Source organism: Xyrauchen texanus, chromosome 13 (genome assembly GCF_025860055.1).
Source record: "Xyrauchen texanus isolate HMW12.3.18 chromosome 13, RBS_HiC_50CHRs, whole genome shotgun sequence".
In the NCBI taxonomy this organism is placed as follows: domain Eukaryota; kingdom Metazoa; phylum Chordata; class Actinopteri; order Cypriniformes; family Catostomidae; genus Xyrauchen; species Xyrauchen texanus.
Genome location: NC_068288.1, coordinates 45,257,393 through 45,277,111, shown reverse-complemented (window position 1 = coordinate 45,277,111; position 19,719 = coordinate 45,257,393). Strand labels below are relative to the sequence as shown.

The 19,719-nt window shown below is 38.6% G+C and overlaps 1 protein-coding gene across 1 annotated transcript in view; it reads right to left on the bottom strand.

The window, feature by feature from the left end:
* LOC127653911 (cadherin-22-like) overlaps window positions 1–19,719 on the bottom strand; it is a 99,317-nt gene that overhangs the window by 61,505 nt on the left and 18,093 nt on the right. Inside the window, exon 3 of the mRNA XM_052140761.1 lies at window positions 4,446–4,565. Coding sequence (XP_051996721.1) covers window positions 4,446–4,565 — 120 coding nt within the window. The remainder of the gene's footprint in view (window positions 1–4,445; window positions 4,566–19,719) is intronic.

The following is a 19,719-nucleotide window of genomic DNA, read 5'->3' as shown; positions in this document are numbered from 1 at the left end:
AAAATGTGATCTCAGTGATTTGGATCACGGCATGATTGTTGGTGCCACACAGGCTCGTTTGAGTATTTCTGGGATTTTCATGCAGAACAGTCTCTAGAATTTACTCCGAATGGTGCCAAAAACAACAAACATCCAGTGAGTGGCAGTTCTGTGGCTTGTTGATGAGAGAGGTCAACAGGGAACAGTCAGACTGGTTTGAACTGGCAAAGTCTACGGTAACTCAGATAACCACTCTGTACAATTGTGGTGAGAAGTATATAATCTCTGAATGCATAACATGTCGAACCTTGAGGCAGATGGGCTGCAACGGCAGAAGAACATGTTGGGTACCACTTCTGTCAGCCAAGAACAGAAAGCTGAGGCTGCAGTGGGCACAGGCTCACCAAAACTAGACAGTTAAAGACTGATAAAACATCGCCTGATCTGATGAATCTTATTGCACTTGATTCATCTGTGCATGTTATTCCCAATTTAAAAACAATAAAAAATGTAATAAAAAAAAGTAATTTTTTCCAAGGCATTTAGCCCCTTTATTATAACACAATGATATGCTCCAACTTTTTTTTTATTTTTTATATATGCTCCAAATTATATATATATATTTTTAAATATGCTCCAACCTTTTTTTTTTAAATATGCTCCAAATTAATTTATTTTCTAAATATGCTCCAAATTAATTTATTTTCTAAATATGCTCCAAATTAACTTATTTTTTAAATATGCTCCAACCTTTTTTTTTTTTTTTTAAATATGCTCCAAATTAATTTATTTTTTAAATATGCTCCAAATTATTATTTTTTTTAAATATGCTCCAAATTAATTTATTTTTTAAATATGCTCCAAATTATATATATATATATATATATATATATATATATATATATCTATATATATATATATATATATTTTTAAATATGCTCCAAATTAATTTATTTTCTAAATATGCTTCAAATTAATTTATTTTCTAAATATGCTCCAAATTAACTTATTTTTTAAATATGCTCCAAATTAATTTATTTTTTAAATATGCTCCAACCTTTTTTTTTTTAAATATGCTCCAAATTAATTTATTTTTTAAATATGCTCCAAATTAATGTATTTTCTAAATAAGCTCCAAATTAATTTATTTTTTAAATATGCTCCAAATTAATTTATTTTATTCTCAAATTATGCTCTTAATATTTCTAAATTATATATATATATATTTTTAAATATGCTCCAAATTAACTTATTTTTTAAATATGCTCCAAATTAATTTATTTTTTAAATATGCTCCAACCTTTTTTTTTTTTAAATATGCTCCAAATTAATTTATTTTTTAAATATGCTCCAAATTAATTTATTTTTTAAATATGCTTCAAATTAATTTATTTTCTAAATATGCTCCAAATTAATTTATTTTTTAAATATGCTCCAAATTAATTTATTTTTTAAATATGCTCCAAATTAATAAATTTTTTAAATATGCTCCAAGTTATATATATATATATTTTTAAATATGCTCCAACCTTTTTTTTTTTTTTTTAAATATGCTCCAAATTAATTTATTTTTTAAATATGCTCCAAATTAATTTATTTTCTAAATATGCTCCAAATTTATGCTCCAAATTAATTTTATTTTTTAAATATGCTCCAAATTATATATATATTATTTTTTAAATATGCTCCAAATTAATTTATTTTCTAAATATGCTCCAAATTAATTTATTTTCTAAATATGCTCCAAATTATATATATTTTTTTAAATATGCTCCAAATTATTATTTTTTTAAATATGCTCCAAATTAATTAATTTTTTAAATATGCTCCAAATTATAATTTTTTTAAATATGCTCCAACTTTGTTTTTTTTTTAAAATATGCTCCAACATTTTTTTTTTATAAATATGCTCCAAATTTTTAACAACTTTACTTTTTGAACAATGTTACAAATCCCTCTTGCTTTTCAGCCACTCCCCTCCAACCACCCGACTCCATTAAGAAATGTAACCCACTTTGAATGAAGTCCCGCTCTACATTTGTTCCCATTGAACATCATGATTTACTCAAATACGTCATACTACATAAGTGAACATTGTGAATTTCGATTTTTGCACTCAATTATGCTTCATTTTCTTTATGCAAAACAATAAATACAATAAACACTTTGTTTCTGCAGTCAAACTCTTATTTGGAAAAAAACCCAGAATTCCTTTTGGGTTTGTGCAACAAACAAACTTTCTCCTGGCGGTCTCTGTCAGTTTCTCCTCAGTGTCTTTTTGTGCTTTGTTTTTATCTCCCTATCTTTTGCTGTCTGCTTATGCGGTCACAACACGGTGCCAACGCATTCCCAGCAAAGAAGAGTTCGCCACCGGCAATGTTTTTGTGGTACAATGCATCTGTGCGTGGAGCTCAGCGGTAAAGATGCGTCTGGTGCTTTCAAGTGCTCAAGTCATGATTCACTCCTGCTTTCAACTCCATAAAGTTGCTGGCCTCAGGTAAGAGTAATTTCAGGAATAAGTCTAAAGTTTCACCCATTCAAAGCGCTTTACCTGAAAGACATTTGAAGGAACTTCGAGATTCTTGATAGACGTCCATTAATTAATTAGAAAGATAAATATATTTCTCTTTCATTTCTCCGAAATCAAAATTATATTATATATAGTATATGTTGTACACTTCCATTTTTAGACATTAAGACATTTTTGGGTGGTGGTGTAGTGGGCTAAACCACATAACTTTTAATCAGAAGGTCACAGGTTCTAACCCCACTGCCACCACCATTGTGTCCTTGAGCAAGGCACTTAACTCCAGGTTGCTCCGGGGGGATTGTCCCTGTAATAAGTGCACTGTAAGTCGCTTTGGATAAAAGCATCTGCCAAATGCATAAATGTAAATGAAAATGTACTTGAGTCATAATATTTCTACTTGTACTCAAATGAATTATTTCTTCAGTAGCAGTACTTTTACTTAAGTAAAAAAAAATAGTAAAACTCAGTACTCTTTCCACCACTGGTGGGAAGTGGGTAAAAACACAAGGTCCAGTGGCTAACGTAGCCAAGGCGAAGCCATTTATCATCCGTTGCTCTCAGGTCTTGTGCCCGCTGCGCACCGAAAACCAAAATCCTTAAAAGTTCAGTGCCAGTTATCCGACCGCCGACCGTGCCCGCCGAGTTGAATCCTCCGGGCGGACCGTGCGGACCCCACCCGTTTACCTCTCAAGGGTTTCACGCCCTCTTGAACTCTCTCTTCAAAGTTCTTTTCAACTTTCCCTTACGGTACTTGTCGAATATCGGTCTCGTGCCGGTATTTAGCCTTAGATGGAGATTACCACCCGCTTTGGGCTGTATTCACAAACAACCCGACTCCGAGAAGACCATACCCCGGCGGGGCGGGTGCCGTTACCGGCCTCACACCGTCCCTGGGGCCCCGGGGAATATTTGCTATCAACCAAAGCTTAGATACAACCAAATGGTTTTCTCAGGAGTCCATGTTTCCAGATTTTAGCACACAACTGAAAAACATGATGTCTCTGCGCAACAAAAATTGGGGTTTCCCAGTAAGTGGACAGGATGGACATTTCTCAAACGCTTTACTTGATTTGCTAAAATCGATATATGAATACCAACACCTTTCCGCTATCTGTTATTGCAATAATAATTTGCCTTCGCTGACTTCAGTAGTTTAACCAACAATTGAACTAGGCCACAAGAATCATGATCTGTGACATGAATTTTGTTTAGGCTACACAGGTATATTCACAAAGAAAACCTTTTATACACGTGCGAAATGTTTCAGTATGTAGGCGAACACCTAAGTCTACCACCGGAAAATGAGCACACAGGACTTCCCCGTTTTGATTAGATGGCTGAAAAATGCCAATCCCGATTCGAAAATGCCCACTGATTGGAAAACACCCATTTTTGTCCAGTAGAGACCTATCCTTCTCAAAAAGTCCAATGCAAACAAGGAAATAGCTCCATAGAAAAATACAAATCTTACAAATTTCTATATTCAGAGGCCAAAAAGTGGCAAAGTGCACAGTGCAAAGAAACGCATTCAAAGCACACTCACTTAAAGTTACAGTACACCCAAATACAAAAAACAGGTCACTTTGAATTGTCATTTCGGATATAGCTGTGTGAAGAGTCTTCAAAACTTATTTTGTATCGCTCAGTAATCAATAATAACATATGGATTGAAAACATGGGTGAGGAACTACAGTGCACTTATTACAGGGACAATCCCCCCGGAGCAACCCGGAGTTAAGTGCCTTACTCAAGGACACAATGGTGGGGGCTGTGGGGATCGAACCAGCAACCTTCTGATTACCAGTTATGTGCTTTAGCCCACTACATCACCACTATTTTAATAACTGTCTCAGTTATCCCTGTTTCAGTAGGAAACCATATAAGTCACTTTGGACAACATTATTAAATCCAAATATAAATGAATTTATGTCCTTACCGGTTTGTCGATCAACAGTAAAGAATAGTTCTCCATCCAGAACGCTGTAAACTATCCGAGCGCTGCTTCCATAGGTCGGATCGTCTGCGTCAGAGGCCATAACCTTCATCACCGAAGTCCCTGTAGCGGAAACATGAATTGCATTCGCGTTAACTGTTATTCTGCAGTTTACACTGACATTTCATTAACAGTTTTAAAATAACATGGATCTCATTAGTCAAGTTGTAAGCGTTTCAAGAGCATTTAGCTGTTCTTCAAAGCAAATTTATTCAACACTTTTTTTCGGATCCAATTGTGTGTCTCAACAGCCCCGCGGCTCCAAATACAAAGCACATATTTACATTTAGTCCCACGTTTTAACTAAAGCAAAGCCTGCAGCATATAAAGCTTATTCCTGAGGGGGGAATGATTGTTTCTGGCAACAAAAGCCTGATGAAAGATAAGACAGATAAGAGAGAGAGAGAGAGAGAGAGAGAGAGAGTACACACTGCTATTTTCTTCTTGATTGTTTCTTGTCAGATTGTACAATATGACCCCAGTGGGATCTTGAGTAAAAGCTAAGACTGAATGTGCGACATCAACCATGTTTTACATGTCAGACTGTACAATATAAACCTTAGTCAAGACGTAGTCAAGATTGACCGCACTGACTGGGCGTTTTAAATCACAAAGTCCAAGTCTCTTTTTAATTTCTCATGTACGCTTCAAAATTTTAATGATACAGCACAAATGCAAGCAAGCCCCGGCACAAGTGTTGCCAATGTTTTGCCAGAAAAATTCCTCAAAGTTGTGTGTTTGGAGTCAGTTGCGAATACACACAAAAAATGAATATATATATATATATATATATATATATATATATATATATATATATATATATATATATATATGTGTGTGCATTGATGGGAAATAGCGGAATGTAAATAACTATATTTATGTTGCATGTCATATACAAGCTACAAAATACATGTATACACTGGAAGAAGCGTTTCAGTCCATCTTCAGCTCGAAAAGGTCCAACTACCTCATCCTTAATGATAGCAGCCCATGCAGTACCCCTCCGCCACCTTACTGGCACCTGACTCGAAGTGGTGCCCAGTGTCCATTAGTGATCCAGCCACGGGCCCATCCATCTGGTCCATCAAGAGTCACTCTCATTTCATCTGTCCATAAAACCTTTGAAAATCTATCTTCATGTATTTCTTTGCCCAATCTTGACGCTTCAACTTGTGAATATATTCAGTGGTGGTCGTGTTTCAGCCATTTGACCTTGCCCATGTCTCTGAGCACTTGGCACCTTGTACTTCTGGACACTCCAGGTTGGTTGCAGTTCTTGAATATTGTAGCATTGGAGGATAATGGGTTCCTGGTAGCTTCACGTTTAATTCTTCTCAAGTCTTTTGCAGTTAATTGCCGCCTTTTCTTCTCCGTGTATTTACAAAACGTTTAATTGTCCGTTGGTCATGCCTCAATAGTTTAGCCAGAGTGTTGCATCTGTCCGGAAGTCATTTTACAATATTTGACATTTCAGTATCAGTTAAATCTCTTTTTTGGTCCATTTTACCTGAGATAGTGAAGCTGCCTAATAATTATGTACACCTTGATATAAGGTGTTAGTCCCTTTCGCCACATCCTCCCTCATTACACAAACGCATACCACCTGAAAATGATTACATCCAGTAAGCATTCAAGTTTAAATGGTTTGGAGTTGGAAAATGCGCATGGAAATAATGATAAGATCAGAATACTCACTTGCCTACTAATTGGGTACGCAATGAATATAGCTGTAAATCTATGGGGAGGTAGAGCGATCCTTCTATGGATCCAACGTGCAGTTCATATCACCCTCTATAGCATGTTGACCAGATAAAGAAGAAACCAATAAAACATATTACTATAAAACTTGGGTTCATAATTATTAGGACCATACACTCACCTAAAGGATTATTAGGAACACCTGTTCAATTTCTCATTAATGCAATTATCTAATCAACCAATCACATGGCAGTTGCTTCAATGCATTTAGGGGTGTGGTCCTGGTCAAGACAATCTCCTGAACTCCAAACTGAATGTCAGAATGGGAAAGAAAGGTGATTTAAGCAATTTTGAGCGTGGCATGGTTGTTGGTGCCAGACGGGCCGGTCTGAGTATTTCACAATCTGCTCAGTTACTGGGATTTTCACGCACAACCATTTCTAGGGTTTACAAAGAATGGTGTGAAAAGGGAAAAACATCCAGTTTGCGGCAGTCCTGTCGGTGAAAATGCCTTGTTGATGCTAGAGGTCAGAGGAGAAAGGGCCGACTGATTCAAGCTGATAGAAGAGCAACTTTGCCTGAAATAACCACTCGTTACAACCGAGGTATGCAGCAAAGCATTTGTGAAGCCACAACACGCACAACCTTGAGGCGGATGGGCTACAACAGCAGAAGACCCCACCGGGTACCACTCATCTCCACTACAAATAGGAAAAAGAGGCTACAATTTGCAAGAGCTCACCAAAATTGGACAGTTGAAGACTGGAAAAATGTTGCCTGGTCTGATGAGTCTCGATTTCTGTTGAGACATTCAGATGGTAGAGTCAGAATTTGGCGTAAACAGAATGAGAACATGGATCCATCATGCCTTGTTACCACTGTGCAGGCTGGTGGTGGTGGTGTAATGGTGTGGGGGATGTTTTCTTGGCACACTTTAGGCCCCTTAGTGCCAATTAGGCATCGTTTAAATGCCACGGCCTACCTGAGCATTGTTTCTGACCATGTCCATCCCTTTATGGCCACCATGTACCCATCCTCTGATGGCTACTTCCAGCAGGATAATGCACCATGTCACAAAGCTCGAATCATTTCAAATTGGTTTCTTGAACATGACAATGAGTTCACTGTACTAAAATGGCCCCCACAGTCACCAGATCTCAACCCAATAGAGCATCTTTGGGATGTGGTGGAACGGGAGCTTCGTGCCCTGGATGTGCATCCCACAAATCTCCATCAACTGCAAGATGCTATCCTATCAATATGGGCCAACATTTCTAAAGAATGCTTTCAGCACCTTGTTGAATCAATGCCACGTAGAATTAAGGCAGTTCTGAAGGCAAAAGGGGGTCAAACACAGTATTAGTATGTGTTCCTAATAATCCTTTAGGTGAGTGTATATATTCACTTGATTTATTTTCTCTGTCAAAATAATTCCCTGAGTAATTAGGAATCTACCAGCTGGGTCTTTGATAATATTCTAGATTTGTATTGGCAATGATTTGTGTACCATTGTGTGCCATCACCCCTCTTGCCTGTGTGGTATAGCATGCTGAATGGACCCATGCCATCTCCTCTCCATTCTCAATACATCCCCTTTCATCACACGCGTTTGTTGAAAGAACACCACGATGCATGAAGTTGTCTAATCCTACTCATCACCTGCTTAACCTTCTTTTGATGACCCAATCCTCTGCAATGCCATGACAAAAAATTATATTTTTCTCTGACAAAGTACTTTTGTATTGATTCAAATATTCCCTTGAAACATTTACAGCATTTACAACGCACCAAGCAGTTAAAAGAAAAAACCTTGAACAGTCCTCTTAATTTTTTTTGCCGATACCAGTTCCCAAAGGCGTAGATTTGTATGTTAATGATGTCATCTGAGATTCCAGAGATTCCAGAGTACATGCTCAAGTTTTCAGTTGAACGATCTCGTTCTCGGCCCCGGAGATGCGTTCCTCAGCTTCTGTAATTCTTTCAGTAACCTCGGTGACCACTGATAGGACATCTTCAATTTTAGTACTTACTCGTTTTTCCATTATTTTAAATGCAATCATTATATCAGCATTGCTCTATCGATGGGCTCACCACCGCCATCTTCCTCTTCCATCTTGTGGTCGTTTACGCCAGGGCCGGCCCGTCCAACGGCCGATACAAGTGGCCGCCTAGGGCCCCGACGTGCCTGGGTGGCCACGCGAACATGGCCAAAGTAAATGAACAAGTCATAAGATTAAGAAACACTAAATAGGTACGTTTCCATCCAAGGATTTTTTTTGTTTTAGCGCATCAAAATAAAGCTGATGGAAACGCAAATTATTGATGAAATTTCACAAGTGTCGACATAATACTTTTTCCATTTAACTCTAGCGCATAAACTCAATGCTGATACATCAAATGTCACAAAAAACTGGTTTGGAAACACTTTTGTAATGTAGTGTCACATGACAGAAATTGCCCCAATCATTAGCCTGTATTAATCATTATGACAAGGTATACATCCTTAAAAGCCAATTTATTGTATGTGATTATGGATTGATTTTAATGCTGTATAGATCCGATACAGCAAACATGACCCTCCAGGAGTGCCAACACCAATGTCTCGTATCATGCACATCGACAAGTGCACGGAGCATTAAACAAAAAAAGCATTAAATAAAAAAATTAATTACCAAATGAAAAAAAGACATATATTTTAGACCTATGTATGCCTTTTGGATGATCCTTATACTAAGACCGAAATTTTCCCCCACTACTTGGTGCAGGTTGCCAGCTTGAACAGGGCCATGACGATTCGTTTCGGGTCGGAACCGGTCGGTGCCAACCTGCGATAGGCGCAACATCAGGACCAATATTACAGTCCTATCAGAAGGGCAACTGTTCGCTTTTGATTGCTTTTAATTGTGAAATGAAAATGACAGTAAACTGACAAATTTTAATGAATAGTCTCAATACTTTCCCCATTTTACCAAAACTTCAGAGGAAAATATTAGGAACATCTGGGAGGCTGAATTAGCGATGACCACACATTTCTGAATGGAAACAGCTTAAGGGCAGATTCCTGTTGCGATAAATCTAATCTTTATAGCCATGACAGGGCAGCTGTTGCTCAGGTGGTAGAGCGGGTCGGCCACTAATCGTAGGATTGGCCCACATGACTGCACATGCCCAAGTGTCCTTGGGCAAGACACTGAACCCCAAGTTGCTCCCAATGGCAGGCTAGCACCTTACATGGCAGCTCTGGCGTCATTGGTGTATGAATGGGTGAATGAGATGCAGTGTAAAGCGCTTTGAATACCGTTAAGGTATTTTGTAAAAAAACCTTCTACGCATATTCATTTTGTCGACAAAATAGCGTGAAAAGTGGATTGAAACTAGGCCCTTGGTGACTTTTATTGTGAAATTCTCTGCAGTCCAATGGTTTTGAGAGTGCACACACACACACACACACACACACACACACACACACACACACACAGGACACCATGTAACTTTATAAAGTGACCTCATATTAATTGAGACATTGGTTTTTTGTACTTCAATAAAAAAGCTTAAAGTATATCAAAATAAGGCGATAAATTGGTCACTGCACCTAAAATACACATATTCCCTTAAACAAATGCTATTGGACACATTATTGTCATCTACTGAGCTATACAGTATAGTGCTTTCTATTAAAGCAATCTGCTCATCACGTTTGCATTGTTTCTATGGATGTTTTAATGTTATGACAATTTTCACACCAGGGGGCCCATTTTCATGATTTCGCCTAGGGCCTCACTAACCCACGGTTCACACTCTCAGGGTCCGAGGGCATATTTTGCACTTCCTTGTCCAATTTCCCTTCTTTTGACAGCATTGTTGAGGGTTTGTTATGTCAACTGAACCTATTTAAGTCATACTTGTGATTTGGTTTTAACTAGGATTATTTGAAACCATTGCAAGAGAACCACACGGCAGAACCACACCCCGATTCGTTTTAACCAATCAACAACACTTCTGGACTAGCCGAGGTCAAGAATTTCAGAGATGTGTTCAAACAGGAGAAATATAACCAAACGAGCACCTTCGCTAGCAGACCATAAATGTTCCGTATTTGCGTATTTTGTCAAAATTTTATTGGCAAACTAAACGAAACCTGTTCACCTCATTTCAAAGGCAATTAATCGTCCGTCAGCGAACATGTCACACTAAACGATCAAATGCACTGTGCTGTATGAACTCAAATGAATTTAAGAATGTGAACACGAAAGTGGCACCCAAGGACATCTCGTGGCCTTTATCCGGGGTGACCGCTCTGCAGGTAATTGGTGACAGCTGGTGGTGTCCTGGAAAGGTCATCGCTGCAGTCTCCTGTCACGATACTGTCCAGCCACATAATAGCTCTGTGCTAATTAGGTTAATTAATGGGAAGTGTCTGAATCAAGTTTGTCTTCTGTCACAAATGGTGGCTCCCGCGGGGATTACCGGAAAGGACAACGTTTTATCATTTAAGGGACGCACGTTTGCCGAAGCCAAACACCCTGATCAGTATCTGTCCGATAGCGGTTTGCGCTCTTCTCATCGACCGCCAACTCTGTCATGACCTGAAATGTGTCGTTAAAAAGGCAAATATCAAACATACCTGCCAACATCAGATTTGGGAAAAATAGGGGGGGGTGAGGGGGTCATGGTGCGAGGAACGGCAGCCAGTTAAGTTTTCCGTACCGCCCTATAGGGTTATTGTGTCTCTGTTTTCTTCACTTCTTGTCACGACTCAGTGATTGTATTCATACATCGTTGAATCTGTGTAATTTTGCACATCTTATTGAATATTTATATTGAACCTAAAACAATCCACAGTTTTAGCGCAATATGTGTGTCACGGTCCTGTCGATCTGCCAGTCTGGGTTTTTCTGTGATGGGACCGTGGCATCATTGTTCGATGTCTGTCTCGTTTCATTTTTGGTTCTTGTTTTGGTGGTGGTTTTCCTTCGGACGGTCTCGTGTTTCATGTCCGGAGTATGGTGTTTGGATCCTGACTTCTCTGTTTGGTTTGATTTCGGTTTTGGTGTCGGGATCCGGACACTCGTACTCCTTGTTTTGTATTGAAATGAGTGCATTGCGCTTATGTCACCTTGGCGGGATGCACTCGCGTCTATAATCCGTGTCTGTCTCTCACGACCACGGACTCGCGTTGCATTCGCTTTGTCTGAGGTGTTGGGTTTGTTTGTGCCCGAACAAACCCAACACAGGTGTCTTGTCTCATGTTGTCGCCTGTTGCATTTACATTTATGCATTTGGCAGATGCTTTTATCCAAAGCGACTTACAGTGCACTTATTACAGGGACAATCCCCCCGGAGCAACCTGGAGTTAAGTGCCTTACTCAAGGACACAATAGTGGTGGCCGTGGGGTTCGACCAGCAACCTTCTGCTTACCAGTTATGTGCTTTAGCCCACTACGCCACCACCACTCCTGTTGAGTCCTGTGGCGTGCATCGCATGGTGTTTGCCTTTCAGTGTACGCTCAGGATTGGTCAAGTGTGAGAATGCATGGCATTGCTTTGTTTGGCGTTGCAACACGTTCTCTCGTCTCAGATGTCGGTTGGCATGAGCACATATTGCCTCATTGTCCTGCTTGTAAACTTTAGATTTTTCTCCCTATTTTAGTCTCCTCGTGTGTGCTGCCAGTGCCAGCTCGTCTGGTTTGTTGGTCTTGTTCGAGTCAGTCCTGTTCGCCATCCAGTCGGTCCTGTTTGTTTTTCCTTTTTTTCTCCAGCCCATCCTTTACCTTGCTATTTTCCCCGTCGGGCTAGTTTAAGTTTTTGTCTTTGTTTATTTTTGTATTAATAAAGCTTTTCGATCATTACTCTGCACTTGAGTCCTGCCTCTGCTTCAAAATCGTGACAATGCAGACTTTTCAGACGGTCCCTTACCCAACTTATATCAATGTTATGTATGTTTATGCTTATTAAAGGACAAAACTGTTTGCCAATGGGGGTATGAAAAAAATCAATATTCAATGGATAAGTTGGAGCGGATAGTGTTTAACATTGTTTAACATAATTCCCAAATTCCATGTGTTATTTTATAGTTTGGATGAGTTTACCATTATTATAAAATTTAAGACTACATAAAGAACAGTGTACAGATATTCAAAGATCACTTTTGAGAACTTGTGAAAACGGTCTGCATTGCATTAAAAATGCAAAGAAATGTAAGATTGCATTTCTACATTTACATTCATGCATTTGGCAGATGCTTTTATCCAAAGCGACTTACAGTGCACTTATTACAGGGACAATCCCCCCGGAGCAACCTGGAGTTAAGTGTCTTACTCAAGGACACAATGGTGGTGGCTGTGGGAATCGAACCAGTAACCTTCTGATTACCAGTTATGTGCTTTAGACCACTACGCCACCACCACACATCAAAGAGACAAAGATGACTTATTTTAACCCTGAATGGGACTTATTATGAAATTACAGCTGGAAAAAAACAAATTTTTTTTTTTAAGTATAATTAAGTCTAAAATAATTTTCCAAAATGTATTTTCTGCATATGACCTTTGACCTTTTTTGTGGAGGGAGGGGGGCTATATTCTCAATATATGTATGTTTTAGTCTGCCAGCACAAGTGTGTTGTAGAAACCCCATAGATAGACATTTGGAAATAAAATATTTCGATGTACAGCTCTGGTTTGAGTTCAGGGCTGTTGGTGGTCAACAGGTGGTCGCTTAAGGTGTTCAAAACAAGTTCACATACAGTCCCAGGACAACACCTTTTTTTTATATAATTTTCCAATTATTATGAGGTAACTATGGCACATTGACAGCATGTGACTTAACGTGCTCCTGTCTCATTCACTTCCTTATTGCCCCAAATTTTGAGCATTTGGCAAAGAACTTTAAATTGTATCTTCTGAAGGGGATGTCATGTGAAGGAGCTAAACCAAAAAAAAATTATTGGTTGAAAGTTATTTTCGTTTTTTGAAAGCAAAATTCTTAGTGTCATTTATAAATGACGATGTCACATAGAGGGTTAATTTTCTGCTGGAAATAATCAGCATGATGCTGTTCAACGGCCGTCACAGAGTCTAGTAATGGCACCAGTGAAAAACCATATAAATGCAAATGCTACTTTATTGTGTCTACACTCAAACAGGAAGAAAACACGCTACCGTGGCTCTTATTAATGCACCTCCACGGATTCACGAGGAGGTCACGAGTTCCTTGTCTTGGAGGAATAAATGTACTTGTAAGAAAAACTCCTAAGTTTTTCCCAAACCTAAATTTATCCATGATTTTATAAGGAAAATTGCATTTATAGTCGTAGGAATCATAAGGAATTTAACAATTCCAGTTCCTTAATGCCTCAATTAAAGATTTTTTAGTACATTTAAGGAAGAATTATTTGGTAGTAAAGAATGCAATTCTAAGAACTGTCCACAGAACCCAAGTCATGAAAATCATTCGATTCCAGTATTTATTTTTATGGAAACAGTTCTAAATAAGAATCGATTCTTCCTCTTTAAAATCACTCATTGTATCAACCTGGTACCTTGTCAACACAACTTTGATTTTATTATTATTGTATTGTTGGTATTATTTCATTGTATTGCCATTTAATGTCCAATATCCTCAAGATGGTCAGTGCACAGACTGTGGCGGTCCATGGGCATCTTTAATAATAAAAATAAATCCTTACATTTATAAAGCGCTTTTCTAGGCACTCAAAGCGCTTTACATAGCATAGGGATGATGATGCGACGGCAGACATAGTGCGCCAGAATGCCCACCACACACCAGCTATTGGGGAGGTGGGGAGGAGAGAGTAGAGTGATGTAGCCAATTCAGGGATGGAGATTAATACAAGGCCATGATATATAGGGGCCAATGGGGGGAATTTGGCCAGGACACCAGGGTTACACCCCTACTCTTTACAAGAAGTGCACTGGGATTTTTAATGACCACAGAGAGTCAGGACCTCGGTTTAACATCTCATCCGAAGGACGGTGGCTTTTTACAGTATAGTGTCCCCATCACTATACTGGGGCATTAGGACCCACACAGACCGTAGGATGAGCACCCCCTGCTGGCCTCCCTAATACCACTTCCAGCAGCAACCTTGGTTTTCCCCAAGAGGTCTCCCATCCAGGTACTGGCCAGGCTCAACCCTGCTTAGCTTTAGTGGGCAACCAGTCAAGAGCTGCAGGGTGATATGGCTGCCAGCCATAGATGTTCAGTTTAAAAGCATTGAGTGTTCAGTTTCCACCAAGTGCACAGTATAGCCAATAAAAAGTGCATAGCCTACACAGATATGAAGGGACATGAAATCTCTAGTGTAAAATGTATTTTAGTGTGCCTGGCCTTATGGAGGACTGTGTTTCGAGAGCTATTGCCTCCTCACCCCATGGTGCCAGTAAGATTTATGCGTAAAATAGTGTCAACAAAGTCTGTTTCAAGCTGCAACCCGTGACATCAGGGTACGAAAGTCAGTTGACTTATGGAGCAGGTGGCCGGACATAGTTACCTCATGCAAGACTGTCAGCTATTTAAGAGCTGCAGTCGTAAAGGAGATTTGTGCTACAGCGGTCTGCCTGACGCACTTAGTCTCTCCTCTATTTAACCCTGTCATAGTCGTTTGTGCCGAACGCATCCTTGCCCAAATCACCGCACATTATGGATCATTTAGTAGTCCCATAAAAGCTGAAGTGTATTCACATGAAAAGCGACATCTCTGAACGTCTCAACACTTGGTTCACTTTTCACTGGGCCGCTAAAAAATTAAGAACATAGACAGAGAAGAAGACTAAAAAAGGTGAGTAATGTTGTGTCGTAAAAGTCAATGGCCTGATAAGTGCAACTCTAAAGAATGTCCCACAGGGATTAACACGGCCTGTCTCTCTGTCTGTCTGTTATCAATCAATCAATCAATCAGTCAATCAGTCAATCTATCTATCTATCTATCTATCTATCTATCTATCTATCTATCTATCTATCTATCTATCTATCTATCTGTCTGTCTGTAAAATTATATATCCATCCATCCATGTAGCTATAAAATGATCTATCTGTCTGTCTGTCTGTCTGCCTGTCGATCTATCTGTCTGTCTGTCTGTCTGTAATCTATCTATTCTGTCTGTAATCTATCTATCTATCTATCTATCTATCTATCTATCTATCTATCTATCTATCTATCTATCTATCTGTCTGTCTGTCTGTCTGTCTGTCTGTCTGTCTGTCTGTCTGTAATCTATCTATCAATCTGTCTGTCTGTCTGTCTGTCAATCTATCTATCAATCTGTAATCTATCTATCTGTCTGTCTGTAATCTATCTATCTGTCTGTCTGTAATCTATCTATCTGTCTGTCTGTAATCTATCTGTCTGTCTGTAAGATATCTATCTATCTGTCTGTCTATCTATCTGTCTGTCTGTAATCTATCTGTCTGTCTGTCTGTAATCTATCTGTCTGTAATCTATCTATCTATCTGTCTGTAATCTATCTATCTATCTGTCTGTCTGTCTGTCTGTCTGTAAAATTATATATCCATCCATCCATGTAGCTATAAAATGATCTATCTGTCTGTCTGTCTGTCTGCCTGTCGATCTATCTGTCTGTCTGACTATAAACAATAAAGTCATATGAGTTTGGAACTAAATGAGTTTGAGTAAAGAATGATTGAATTCTCATTTTTGGGTGAACATCAAAAGCTGAAGTTTTTGTCAGATAGATTGAGGCGGTGCAGGAATCATCCGATTCGAGCAGTTACCGCAGCAAATCTCAAAATCTCAGAACACTAATATGTGCCGAGGAGGATTACATTTTAATCCCCTTTTATTCAATTTAACACGGAGTAAAGGCAGATTCATTCTGAATATTTAAACCTTGTCCGTTTAAAATAGCTCATAACATCTTTATCTCTTCTTTGCTTACTTCTTAAAATGCAAAAAAACAGAATAAAAGGCTTTAATCTGATGTTCATCACATCATGTTGTTCCAAACCTGTACGACTTTCTACCTTCCGTTGAACACAAAAGGGAATGTTTTTTTGTCTTTTCCATACACAGAAAGTGAATGGTGACTGAGGCTCACATCCACATTAAGTCATGTGTATTGGAGTGCGGCAAAATGACTTTAAGCAGCATTTCATGTGCAGTCAAAATTTTTTAAGCGTGTACTTTGACTCTCATAATTCGAGAAATATTAATTTAGTTAAACTATTCACAGTTAGCTTTAACCAAAATAAACTGAAAAGAACTACACGGCATTGAATAAAGAGGGTGACAGCATAATTATGCAGTCATTAATGCATCAAATTCAGACAGACAAATGCAGGCGTTCATTTAATTTAATTGAGAATGGCTTTAGAACTGAATTTCTATTCCTCAACTGGAATAGAGGTAGCAAACAGGATGTAGAAATGTACTGTAGTTTAAATGCTTCTTGTTATTCCAATTCAACATCCTGTGGGACATGGCCAAATCAATTCAAATTCACATTCACGTTTAATAAGTTGCAAGGGGGCCAATTCTTAAATATGGAATTTTGCCCAGTTCTAATAAAATGCATATTCGTGTCGCAGAATTACTGTAAATGTCTAAGAGCAGCTAAATCATGTAAGCGTAGTTCTAGCGGGAAGGCTAGCAGCTGTACATCATCGCACCATTAGCGGGGTAATTCCCAGCCAATCACATGTAAGCCGTTGCTTTATAAGTCTGCTCACAATCTATCACATTGCTGTTTCAGTGTGCTAACACGGCAACCTCCTCCACCCCACCAGCACCTGTTGAGTCCCGTCCAGCACGGGGATAGGCTCCTCGCCCCTGTCTCCTATCTCTGGCAGGATATGACGGTTCCAAGTACAACTTCTTCGGGCCGCCAGATGGGGCTTACGCCAAAGAGAGACATTACCTTTCTGTTTTATATTAATCAAATAAATGTCATCTTAAAATTCACTCAAGTCTGCGAGTCTTCCTGATAGAAATTATATTCCATGGTTTGGCAAACCATATCGAACACTGTGCATCTCTTGCCATGTTCTTAGAACATCTACCAATTTGTTTAATCTAGTTTAGAGCCTTCGCTTGTCCATTTCAGCTGTATCATCTCATAAAGATATAATGAGAAATATGAATCTTAATAATTCATGTTACAGCTAATGGCATGCATTTACCTAAGCCAAAGCAATCTTTTGAAGCTGTTAATGGTCATTTGATAGAGGACAAAATAATAACTATATAAAGGAGAATTAATTAGGTTAACATCTAGAATTTTCTTGGTGGTTGCTAGGGTGTTGCTATGCATTTGCCAAGGTCTTTGTAGTGGTTTTTATTGTGTTTCTATGAGGTTGCTAAGGTGTTCTGGGTGGTTGCTAGGTAGTTGCTTACTGACCCATGTCTAAGAGCCCAGCCACATGTCTCAATGATATTCTGGTCAGGTTTTTCAATGTCTGCGCCATTAGTGTTTTAACATGTAGAAAAAGCACAATAAAGCACATTTTCTTAAGCAACCACATAATTCCATACCTCTTCTATGACTCTGTCGTGTCACGTATCAGCTTGAGTTCAAGGCTGGACTTGAACCGCAGTCCATCAGGTCTATCTACGCTCTATTGGTTGAGCTACCGTGCAAGCTATTCGTGTTGGAATAAGTTTATATATGTAGGTGGGTCTGTAATACAAGCATTAAATTCGTACATTTTTCACAGTAAAAGTGTGTCTATATCATGAAATAGCAAGGTCTGAGTAATAGAGAGAAAAATAAGTGTTTATAAAGTCATAATCAGCCATTAAAGTCACAATTTGAGTGAAAGTGTAGCACCTCTAGTGTTCATTTCTCCTGGAAACTGCAGGAATTGTACCTGAAGACATGTACAAGTTTTATAAAAATGTATATAGAGTCACATTTTCACTATAAGACCAGGGCTGCATTTCTCAAAAGCATTGCCACTAATGGTTTCTACGATCTACTTACTGTAGTTTAAGATGCTTTTGGGGAATGCAACCCTGGTTGAAAATTGTTGTGTCCGGCAGGACAGATCTATGAAGAAACAAAATAAATACTGAAAATACATTTGTGAATATGGATATTAATAAAGTGGGTTATTACTGTTAAATGTAAAACAATACCTGCTGGGTTCTCTTAGACAGATCCATTGGAAAAAGTTAAACGTAACTTTAGAACCCTGAGGGGCTGTTCACACCAAACTAGTTTTTGCATCCGTCAGCTCTATTTTTCAAACATTTTCCTGTGTAAACATGCACTTGATGTCAAGCTAAAAATAACTTCAACTCTTTGTGTACGGACGCATACATTGTACATGGAGAAAGCACGATGATAATAAAGATGCTTGCATTAGCAAACACCACTTATCTTTGGTAGTCTTTTGAAATCAACAAATATAAAGACTTACAGGATAAGGAATATGAGCAGAAATGGGTGGAGCATGCATAGTGCATGAACCAACCAATGTGTCATAAAAACATTAATAAAAAAAAACTGACCAAATATTCACTAAAGAGCTAGTAATTTCAAGCTAACATCATTAGCGCACAGCGCTAGAGAGCGTTGTATTCCTCAATATTGGAGTTTTACTGGGTTAGCCGAGATGAAGCATCTAAAACACATGCAAACGAATGTGACTTGGCTTCAACGGTGCGCTAAAGACCCTGAACATCAACGGAGCCACTGGAGACAGGCAGAAAATGACAAAGGCGGTGAAAATGAATGTGCCCCTGGGCTCATCCGTGATTACTTTTTTTTATTATTATTGCCATTGTTCTCTCGACTGGAGTGATAAGACATAATAGCGATCATATATGGGCTCTGATTAAATCTCATTTTTCCACAGATCACTGGTTCGCAGATCTACACCGAAGATTGGCTGGAATGCAACTACGTGCAACATGTCGTTCAGTTAGCTCCGTCTGTGGTGAGACAATTAGCCCAATTACTGGAGGCCACCCTTCAGATGGACAGTAAAATTACAGGAGGAGATGGGCTCTTTATGTGCGATCATAGGGGCAGTGTTGGCTCTCACAATGCAACATTACCAAATGCTAAAGATATTTTTGAAGCTTACATACATGTACAGTAGCCTACTGCTGCTCAAGTAAACACAATATCAAAATTAACCCAATTTGCATTCTTAATGTTCCTGGTTTTATTTCGCACGATTCATCAGTACACGTCATTAAAAAATGAAATTTTAATTATTGTGTTTTCATTGTACAACCCCAATTCTGAAAAAAGTTGGAACAGTGTGACAAATGCTGATAAAAACAAAAATGAGTGATTTGTAAATTATAATCACCCTTTGCCATATTGAAAGCACCACAACTACACATTATATGATGTTTTACCTTGTGAATTTCGTTATTTTTATTTATTTTTATGTACAGTAATTTTAAATCAGATGATTGCAACATGTTCCAAAAATGTTGGGAATGTCGAGTGGTTACCAATGTGTAACATTGTGTATTCTTCTAATAACACTTATTAAGCATTTAGGCATTGAAGACACAAGTTTGTTAAGT